At 26.9% G+C, this 12342-nt stretch overlaps 1 protein-coding gene across 1 annotated transcript; it reads left to right on the top strand.

Moving 5' to 3' along the window:
- Positions 1–10985: 10985 nt before the first annotated feature.
- Positions 10986–11782, top strand: LOC129295425 (cysteine proteinase inhibitor 4-like). The gene has a single exon (XM_054933945.1). The coding sequence runs from the start codon at positions 11011–11013 to the stop codon at positions 11512–11514; it is 504 nt and encodes a 167-aa protein (XP_054789920.1). The 5' UTR covers positions 10986–11010; the 3' UTR covers positions 11515–11782.
- Positions 11783–12342: the final 560 nt, after the last annotated feature.

Raw genomic sequence — 12342 nt, forward strand, 5'->3', positions numbered from 1 at the left:
AAATCAAGGACTAACCCAAAAGGATTATCCTATAAAAGATTAACCTAAACAAATTCTTAACATGTATTTTCACAAACGATTCAATATAAAGGAATCCCAAATCTTTAAAATATCTCAAGAACTCGTATCATTTAATTAAACATATGCGGAAGCATGATAAAAGAAATAACATCAACATGGGAGAAGAGCTTCCCCTTTATTTTCTCTTTATACCTTACACTATAATACATATATATATATATTTACGACATAACACTTGACCACTCAAATCCTTCCATAACTGGCAGTAGGGGGCTAAGGTCTCAATTACCTTTATCATAATGACTATTACCTAATCATCATAGTCTATATATCACCTATTCATCAATAGCCTATCATATACATGAATTTCCCTTTTCATTCACATATAATTAATATCAATTGCTCATCCTTAGACATCAAAAATATAAGGGAAGACCATAACAACATTCAAGTTCTCAAATTAGGCAATATTAACTATTTTCACTTGCACAAAAATTTTAGCCCGTTAATATAGCACAAGCATCAAACCACATTCCCAAGGCCCAAAATACATTTCCCCCAACACAAAACCCATAATGCAAGTAGATTAAAAATATATTATCCTAGTTGTCAATATCATAAACTAAATACACATATCAAAATAAAAAGAGAAAGGCCTACAAAAGTGATTACTATCACTTGGCCTAATGCTCCTTTCCTCTATTCTTCTGAGATGAGCTAGCTCCTGTAATATGTTAAAAAAGAGGGGTGAGTACAACCACTCAGTAACCAAGATACATCTAAGTTATACAAATGCATGAAAATTAATCATGAATGCAAGTGGCCAATAAATTTATTAAGGTGACCATTCAAACAATCACATTAATAACATGTTAATCACATTAACATTTAACTCATGTGAATAATATCAAGGATAAAGTCAAGTACAAAATTTGTACAAATAACCACATATACATTATTCGCATAATTACTACATGTTTTCATTTCTTCAATTATAATTATATTCTCAACATAATCATCAATCATTCAAATGACATGATAGTAATAATATGCATGATCAATCTCTTTCTTATATCCCCCTTATTTCCTCTGACATGAAATCCATGGGCCAACAATCGAAAGGGATCGTCCATGTGGTAGACTACCCAAGGCCTTAATCATATCATGAGGGGCTACCGGGTCAGGGTTACCTTACTCACTTATGAACACGGTTTTTTCCCAAATCACATACTATGGGGTGTCATATCCAAAACTAGCTCTACTCAAAATTTCAGGTAGACCAGTAGGGTCAAATCCCTTAATAAGAACAATGCTACAGTACCTTACAAGGTAAGTAGCGATTATAACCCCTAGGATTATTGGTTAATAGTCAAGTACCGTATGAATTTTGCATAATTGCTAACTCCTTCACTAAGGCGAACTCCCGCCATATGATTATGCTCATGAGAAAATATATTTCAAAAACTCATATATATATAACTCACAATTATCCCACATGCTCATCAACTTCTTGCTCAACAAACATCAAGAATCATCATATTTCAATCATACATCTTGCATCAATTTTTATATTATCACATAAAACCACATTGATCATATAAAACTGAACATGCTAATATATAATTCATCACTGTGCATAATCCACAACTTATAACCAAGAGTGTACACATCATCATCAACCATCAATCTCATTACTCATATCAAGTTACAATTAACTTAGTCACAAGTGATAGAGTCTCAACAAAGCCACATGCACTACAAACAACCATTTCAAAATTTAGAGATATATATATATATATATATTCTTTTGTTTCACACAACATAATTAATTAAGTAGCATATAAATACATAAAATAAATTTTTCCTAGTTACCTCAACCTTTGAGAGGTCAAAGGTTACCCCTTAAGTTACAACACTTTCAAAGCTTTCCAAAACTTGAATGGTATCAAAGAAAATTAATCTACAATTAATCATATCCTAATGTGTCAATAATATTATTAACACAATTTTTACTCATACTCTAACACCTAAGTATTTATTTTATTTTATTTTTAAGACCTTTGTCTTAGTCTCTTGAGTTCTAAAATTTAATTTCATGTATTTGAACCTATCCACTTGGTTCAATAGTCTCCTTCACAATAATTTAATTCAAATAATTTTCTAATATCAAAATTTCCCTTTTTATTCCAAAAATTCGCAAATAAAAATACCCAAAAATTAAAAACTTGATTTCAAGCTTAGAATCATTATTCTATAGCTATAATAATTTATTTCTCATCTTAAATAATCATCTAAATATCAACAAATCAATTTATATTTTTGGATTTAACCAAAAATTTACCCATAGGGATTTAGGAATAAACTCAAATGTCTCAAATTCTAATTCTATCAACAAAATAATACTCTAGAATATTTATTACACTACCAACAACCTCAACAACCAGATTTTCTCACCAAAATTTTATCTCTCTTTCAAATCCTAGATTTTTCAAAATCTTAAAATTTGCAGTCTCAGGGAAAAAATGATTAAGAAAATATTTAAAATACTTACCTAGTCTTAGAATACTTAAAATCTTATTTAAAGTATCCTATTATGGAGTTTCACCTTCTAAATCAGCTCTTCTAACCGCAGCGTCACTCTCTCTCTCACTCGCTCTCTATTCACACCCGAGGCAGATGAAGAAAGAAGGAAGAGAAATAGAGATGAAATATGGCAATGAGTTGTTTTAAAAACAATTATGGGTCCCACAGTCTTTACCTTTTCTTTTGTCTTCTTCAATGCATACACGTGAACGAATTCTTCCGCCGCCCTTTTCTCTCTTTTTTTTTGCATTAATTACACCTCAACACTCAAAGTAAAAATTACTTCTCTTCCCTCTCTTTAATTTTCAATTTATTTTATGTTTCTTTTCCTTCTTCTTTCTTTCTTTTTTTTTAATAATATTATCATTACTATTTCTATTTACTATAAGATCATAATTTAGGATTTTAATCTAAATTAAATCTAATAATAATCTTCTAATTAAAAATATTTATATCTAAATATTCCTCCAAAATTACTCATTTTCTCTAAATTAACTTAATTAACATTAGGTTAATTTTTGGGATGTTACACAAGAGACTCCACTTATAGTCTTCCTTATATTAGGTTAAGGTTTGCACCTTTTAGGCTTCACTCCTTAGAGATTTAGATCTTTAACACATTATATAAGTTTAGATACTCTCCTTTGAGCCTAAAAGGCATGCCCTAATTCTTTTCAAGCTCTTGAATTTCTTGTACACGACTAAACCAAGCTTGCTTCATGATTTTAGTTCAGGCTCTTGTCATTAGGTCCCAATATGTTGTAAAGGATCCTGAAGCATGTTAGATTAGAAGTATTGGGCTCTTTGTGTTGGGATCTTTTCATGCCACTATGTTTATGCTTGCCATCATCAAGCTCTCCAAGCTTGCTTACCATATCATCAGTGTCATGGGGTTTATCAAGATTAGACTTAAAATACCCTAATATACATAAAATATTATATAGCCAAACCTAACCCTATCCCCTCAAAATTTCAAGTTTATTCAGCTAGCCCGAATGCTCAAATTGTTAAATATTATGTTATATTTTTTTTATGTAATATCAATTTTTAAAAAATTAATATTTTCAATTTTTATCTTATTTTATAAATAATAAAAAAAGGAATTTAGAAGTAAGGTTAAGTGCATTTGGGTTCAAGTTTAGCCCATATTTTTTCAAGCTTATTTAGATTACTTAACTTGAATAAGCTTGTAATAAAAAATTTTTTTAAATTTTCAAGCCTAGCCCTAAAATTTTTTCTTGGATTTCACTCAAATTACCACCTCCATTTGTTATGCACATTTGCCTTGCCTTTTTTATTTTGGGTGCATCAAACCTCAAAACACCTATGAATGGAAGTCTGAACCTATGTTGCATAAATATTGATACACGTATCAAATACAATATGTTGATACTTTTATTTTTAAAAATATAGGATATGATACATTTTCAATACATGCAAATATATTTATAAAAATCATAAAATATTATAAATATAATTGCATTTTAGAAAATATCCACCCTAGCATACATATATAATTCTCTATAGTAATATTAAGTAAAACATAATCATTAATTATACTTATATTACATCTCTACCTAATTTCCTACCCCCTAATCTCTTCTAATAGTTCTATACTTGGGGTTTATTTACCAAAAGATTATATTCCTACATCTTTAAAATTAAAAAATATAATTTTTATCTTTTTTTATATCTAAAACTTATTTTTTTAAAGGAAAATCTAATGTTTGACTTTAAAGTAAATCATAGAAATATATTAAAAAAATTAATATCACAATTCATAGTATTTAATAAAATTTAATTTCTTAAAAATAATTTCAAAGCATTGATTTTAAAGTATTAACTTGCAATTTAGAAGCATTGAAAAATTAATTTTTTAAATTAAAAAATAATATTTTGATATTTTTGAATACGTATTGAAATATTAAAAAGTATTGATATTATATATGATACCGATATATATATATATATATATATGAGATAATTTGAAGTACTAGTATTTCATATCTCAACATTGGTATCAACAAATGAACTTGATTTGGGCCTATAAAGTCTGGGCTCTAAAAACTATAAGACCCATCAAACGAGAGATTCCCCAGCATAGATCCGTAGACATGGCAGAACATGGAACCCAAGTGAGCAGCAATCTTAAAGCAATGTCAAGTAAAATGACCCGCTCTAAAACATCGTGAAGCGACCAACATGTTCTAACATAAAAGAAGCTACAAATAAAAGTACTGTTCAACAACCTTAAATCATTTAAATAAGAAAACGAACGTGTGACTCTGATAGTGGAATTGCTCAAGGACACAAAAGCAATCAAACTTTTCAAGTAAAACTGATAATTTAGGCAAAAGGTGGCATGTCAATATAAATAAATTTTTTAAAAAAATTGAGGTCAGATTTAATAAAATTTTAAATTTTACTGTTTTGAAAAATTCAAGCTAAGTCCAACCAAGTTGGGGTTTGACTTGAATACCTAAATAGGACTTTACAATTTTTAAAAATATATAAAATAAATTAAATATTAATTAATCCTTTAATTTATAGCTTGTTTTATACTAACAAACCATATATTTGAGTACATTATTATAGATACTTTATAAAAAATTAAAAATATTAATATTGTTATATTTTTTATTTTTAATATATAAAATAACTTAAAATAATATTTAAGATTGATTTTTAAAATTTAGAAAAAATTTCTCATTAAAATTGAATATTCTACATTTTTAAGTAAATGTATAATTTATATTTTTTAATAATAAAAATAATTAATTTAATAGTAAAAATTGAAATTTGTTTTAAAAAATGGGAAAACTTGGCAATACAAGGTTGACTCAAATAAGCTTGAAGCTTAAAAAAGTTAAAGTTGAGCATAATATATGGGCTTTTTTTTATGTTTGGGTAATTTAAACTCAATTTTAACAACCCCAACCCCAATAAGACCTACCAATTTGTATTACTAGTGCTAAATTTTTAGAAACTCCAAAAATTTTCAAGAACCTAGTAGTAGCTTCAGTGTAATAGTCCAAAAGGATACCGAAAACATTAATCCAAGTCGAATATTGAATCACTCTAGCAACTGGCATACTTGATTCCCAAGGATACACAATTAAAGCAAAGCCCTGAAGCAACCAAACACTACAATACAAAACAGCTACTAAATCTTTTCATGCTGAAATAAAGGAGAGAATAATCAACACTGGAGGATTCAAAGCAAATTAAGATGATAAGAGCATAAGAGTTTTAAACTGTACAAGTGGCATCTATGACCATTTATGAAGCCTCCCAATAATTGTACGGTTGTGCATAAGGAGCAAAGAAAGAGTGATTCACGTCTATGCATCCCATTATTAGCCATCCACATGCATATGCTCATGAGACTCATAACTTAAATTAATGTCGGTCTATAATGTGTTAATGATAGGACACGTGTGAAAAAATGGCTCAAAATTGAATTTAAGTCATGACGTGCTCTTAAGTGAATACTTTCAAAGGTAAAGGTAACTTTTTAGCGACTAGGGATCCAATATGAATGTGATCAAGATTCAAAATAGAAAAAAAAAAAATCTAATATAGCAAAGAGACGAAGGTAATGTGGACGTAAATGTGGCACTCCAGCAAGCATATAATGATAAGATAATGATCAATGTGGTCAAATCCCAACGACAAGATTGCATTATACCAAATTAAAAAAATGTTGGAACGATATTGCGCCAAAAAACTTGAGGATAAATATGCACTTGTATTGAAACTTTAAGTAAAGTTATCAATTAAAGTAAGCCCTTAAAAAATTATAACTTACACAGCTTAACCTTATTAAGTTTAATTATATTTCAAGACTTTAGCTCTTAGGGCTGAAGGGCCAACCCTTAGGGTCTTAGTTCTATTTTTTTTTCATTTTTTAATTTAAAAGTTTAAAAAATCATATTTAAAATCTCAAAAAATTATTACATATAACATTAAGTTTAGAAAAATAAATTAAGTTAATACACACAATAATAAATTTAAGTCTAATAAAAAATATAATATTATAAATCAACACTAATAACAATTAGATTTTACTAGTATCATTAGCTAAATCTTAATAATTTCATTGTCTTCAACATCAATATAATTTTATCATTCTTCTTGTGGAATCTCTCAATGGAAAATATATTAAGTTTTTTATATATTATTTCTTTACCTTCATGAAATGAGGCTAGGGTTTTAAAATTGTAGTAGTATTTAATTTTTTTAATATTAAAATTTTAAAAAAATTCTACAAAGGCTGGCCCTTTTATTTCTTTTATTAAAATTTTAATATTATTTTTTTTAAAGCTCTTTTAAGCTCAATTTATTATTTTATACTTTAAACTAACAACCCGACCTTGAATTTTTTCAAACTCAAAATCGACGGCTCTAACTTTGAGAGTAGATTGTATGGTAACCCTTATAACTATATTATATACCAAAACTACTCATATTTATAATTTACACTTCCCATATTTTACACTCACCATGGCCAAAAATTAATTAACCGTGTTACAATTAGAAACATCTACTCCTTCCATTTAAAAATGTAAGGCATTTTTAACTGAATTTTATTCCCAATAAAATAGTTATCTACTTTTCAACTAACTCTATTTTTTATATTTATCTCTATTAAACACCCTATAATAAATATAAAGTTATTATTAGTAGGGACACTTTTGAAAAAAAAAGACAATAATTATACTTCAAAAGATTAAAAATACTTTACATTTTTAACATTCAATTTTTTAAAAAATGTCTTATATTTTTGAATGAAGGGAGTATTATTTACACAATTCGAGAAACATCTATTATTTATAACTAAACTAAATACATTCACTAACCACATCAATTATTTAACACTTATTATTCCAGTTATGATGGACTTAATAGACTAGACAAAACCCTCACATTTTTATGTTTAAAAAAAATTACATGAATTAGTATAGAGACACCAAAATAATGACAGGTTTCCGTTATTCCGTATTTAAAAACGCTAATAGAAGTGTTCGTAAATTGCCTGCCGACAATATCATTATATTGAGGGTGGAATTTGCACCCCCCACCTTATAAGTTACTCGCTCCATACCATAATATGAGTCATTCTCTAAAAATTTTGCTTTGATTTAAAATATAGACATTGAATAAGTGTTATATATATATATATATATATATATATATATATTTCAATTACACCTTTACTTTATTAAATAATTAATTATGATATTTTGAATAAATCAAATGTTATACTTATTATAGGGCACAATTGAAAAAGATAAAAAATTTAAAAAAAAGATTTTAACTAATATTTTTAAGAAATGTAAATTAATTAACTATTTAACTTATATTACGGTGAAAGAATAGGCATATCATTTATTACCATCTAACTTAATTTTTGTTGACAAAACCCTCACCTTCAAACTTACTCCATTTTATTATTTATAAGCCACTTTTAATATATTTTATCAAAATTAAAAAAAATCTTATACCTCACTAATTTTGTCTTAAAATTTAACAAATTTTTATCTTTATTTTTAAATCTTTTTACTGATATTTTTATTTAAAATATTTAATAAAAATAAAAATATAAAAAAGAGTGTCAGGGATTAACAAGTGTTTTATAAATAAAATTAAATTTTATTTTTTTTTGTTTTGTAAATAAAATTAAAGGAGTGCACGCTCATACACAAGTTTACTTTCTGAACTGGACACCTCTCAACCATAGCCACGGCCACTCGAGTTGTAATTAATATACAACAAACTCTTTCTAGAATATGATGTAATTTTTTTTAAAAAATCAATATAGTGTAAATTTTGTTAACTAGCTTAGATTTCTAAAAAAGTTAATTAACAATTAATATATTGATTTTTTTAAAAAAATTGTATCTTTTTAAATGTACCCATAAATATAATATTTGAGTTATTTAAAAACACCCTAAACTATTAATTAATTGAGTTAAATATAATCAAATAAAAGTATAATTAAAAATATACATTTTTATACTAATACTATACTCCTTTTGTTTAAAAATATAAGATATTTTTTAAAAAGTTAAATATTAAAAAATATAAAATATTTTTAATTTTTTAATGTATTAATTATCATTTTTTTTATAAATGTCACTATTGAATAAATTACTTTACATTTTTTTAAGATAAAACACTTTATTATATAAAGATAAATATTAAAATATAATATTAATTTAAAAATAAATAATTATTTTATTGAAGATAAAATTTAATTAAAAATATTTAATATTTTTATATGAAGGAAATTTTTTTTAATCAAATAAAATTTTTAAAAAATATTCTGTATGATAATCCTCTGATTTCTAAATACAATGGACTTTCTCTCAGCAGTGGCAGCTGTCATCATATATACATGCAGGTACGGACGTGTCAGCCTCCAAAATTGATGAAGCGATCCTTATCTGTGACGTGGGCGATTAACAATTCTGCGAAGACGAAGACAAAAGCAACAAGGCCCTCCTCGCTTTCTGTTTCTGTCATTCCCCATACCCTCACTTCGTCATTTTCCTCCTTCACGCCCCACAACCCGATGTGATAACATCCACATATAACATATATACACTCCTTTCGTTTTCATCAATATTTTAAAAGCCGAATTGGATGGACGTTGAATTGTAAAAGTTAGCGACTTTTAATTTTTATAATTTAATTAATTAGACTAACAATAAAACAGATAATATAATAATTAAATAAAAATAATATTAAATATATGTAAAACAAGTATTAGAAACAGACTTATAGTATGCTTAATTGTTAATAAAATAATATAAAATAATTTTAAATTAATAATATTATAAATTATAATTTTATAATTTTTTAAATATAGGTAGGTTTTAGTTAAATTAGATATAAATAGTCTAAAAAAATTCTGCATTTATATTTATAACATCAATATTTTTGTAAAAAATAATCTCAAATTATATTTTATATATATGACTTGTCCAAAGGCAGAGTTGGCTTTTAATTTAATAGGAATCTGATTTTGAATTTTTCTATTTTTTTTAAATTGTAAGGTTTTTGAATGTATATTAAAATCATTCAATTTTTTAAAAAATAGCTCTAATTTCTAGCTTATAGCGGTTAAATTTTGGTTTAATATGATTCAATCATAAAAATAATCTTTTGATCCAAATCAAATGGTTAACAACTTTGGTTGACAATTCAATTAATCCAACATTTTATTTGATCAACTTTTTAAAATAATGGTTTCTATATAACGTGTTTTTAATAAAAAGAATCTTGTATATCAATAAAATTTTATTATTTAGTTGAAACCATATTAAATTATAATAATTTTAATTTTACTCTTAATAATATTAATTAATATCATAATGATGGTGAGTAAAAAACACAGTTAATATTAATTAATATATCTTTCCTTTTTTAAAATAAAAAAATTATTTAATTATTTAAAAATATTATGATATTTTTGAAAAACACCCGATAAAAAATGTACAGTGTGTGTGTGTATATAACAGCAAGCCGCCCCCAATAATTCCCATCCCAAACTCTACGCGGTATATGGGGTAGGCTTCTAATGTATCTTTTTCGTAATATTTTTTTTTTTGTAATGTCATGTTTTTCTAATTTTGATAATCATTTTTTTTGGATCATCAGTCTCTAAATAAAATAAAATATATTTTAGAAATTTTCAAAGATAAGAGCAGTGATGAACGCAAAGCACCAGTGGAGACATAAACTAAAAATAATAGAAATAATTATTTAATATATATAAAGTAAATATTTAGTTTTATAAAATAATATTATAAAAAAATTAAAATGATATTTTTATAGAAATAATATAATTTTAAATACATAAGTTCAAAATTTAAAATCTATTGCACTTAAGTGAAATATAAAAGACTCAATTTTTTTTAAAACTCAAATATATTTTAATTTGAATATAATAGATTCAAAGTTATTAGAACAATGCGGCAATTTTAAAAAGTTCCACCTATTCTTGATAATTTTTTCTCAAGTTGAGCGGACGCACTTGCTGATCACCATTGATCTGTAAGTGCATCCACCACAAGATAAGAGTGTGTGATTTTGATATTTTTTGAAAAAATTATAAAAAATATAAAATTATACCATTTTAAGATTTTAAGATATTAAAATATTTTTATATTTTATATAAAAACTAATAATTTAAAAGAAAAATGAAAATTGAAGTTAGAAAAGCGGGGCATTTAAAAAAATATTCTCTGAAAATAAGAAGCCCCTATCTCGTCGTTTACCACTCACTATTTCCCATATGCGGCACGCCGTTTCCGTCATCCTCCCTATATATATGCTCCTCATCCTCACTGATTTTCCACCAAGATAACTAACACATTCATTCTCAAACCTTTCTTCTTCAACATGGTGTTCATGCTAAACTCACCCGCCGTGACATTGATGATCATTTTCGTCACCGTGCTTTCAGTTCTCCTCATCCCAGCGTCGTACGGATCCGGAGGCGGCCGGAGAGTTCATAAGGTGGGGGCGAAGATGGACATGGGAGACGTGAGGAGGAACAAGGAAGTGCAGGAGCTCGGAAGGTTCTCGGTGGAAGAGTATAACAAGAGAATTCGAGTAGTGTTACAAAACGACGCCGTTTTGTCTGACGGTGCTGGCAACAACGGAGCCGCCGCCGGAGGAGAGAAGGTGGAGTTCATGAAGGTGATGGAGGCGCAGAAGCAAGTGGTGGTGGGGACGAAGTACTACCTGAAGATATGGGCGGAGCAGAATGGACGTTACAGAGAGTTTGATTCAGTGGTGGAAGAGAAGCCATGGCTGAGTCAGAATTCTAAGCAGTTAATTAGCTTTGCTCCTTCTCATCAACGCAAGAGAGATCAGAAAGATGGTGCAGAAAGATGGTGGTGATGATGATGATGAATCGGTGTTGAATAAGAAGGTCATCTCAAGTGTGTAGTAGGACTCAAAAGTCACGTTCTATATATATCTGACTTCGTCGGATAAGATGGTGTTCGATTATTCTCTAATGTAGTTTTGCTGCTTCTTCACTGTGTTTTTTTCCTCTCATGGCCAAATTTGTACCGCGGGATCTGTAATTGAATGAGTTTTATTTTTTTCCAAATAAAAGTTTTTTGCTCTATTTATGTTTTCTTTTGTGGCCAAAGCTCTGCACGTTCTTTATGTTACATCCGTGTGTGAAAGAGAAAAAGTACTTCAATTCGATAGAAAGAGATAATAGGTTTTAAGGCAATCAATTTGTGAAGTGAGTCCTGAAATTGCTTAAGTTTAACACTTTAAGTATAAGAAATTTATAAAAATATAAAATATTTTTTAAAAATCTTGTTTAGTCTAAAATATAAAATATTGAATAATTTTTATATTTATTTTTTTAAATATACTTCTACTTTATTTATTATTCTTTTTGAAAGTAATCATGCAATGTGTTAATTTTAATTACTTTATTAATACTCTTATATAAAGTATTTAATGAGAATATAAATAAAAAATGTGAATATTTTTAAAAATTTAAAGTTTTAATTAATATTATTTATAAGTGGTGAATTAATTGATTATAGTTGAAATGGAGAATGTATATGTGATGGATCTATACCAGTGTCTCAATGGGAGAAGAATTTTTCGGTGAGACAAAAATAATATATATCAATAACAAAATTTAATTTAACCAAGGTAAAATGTAAATTTTAATGGTGTAAAAGGCCATTTATGTAGTAGTAC

Source organism: Prosopis cineraria, unplaced genomic scaffold, assembly GCF_029017545.1.
Source record: "Prosopis cineraria cultivar Desert tree isolate PC_DT_omini unplaced genomic scaffold, ASM2901754v1 PC111, whole genome shotgun sequence".
In the NCBI taxonomy this organism is placed as follows: domain Eukaryota; kingdom Viridiplantae; phylum Streptophyta; class Magnoliopsida; order Fabales; family Fabaceae; genus Prosopis; species Prosopis cineraria.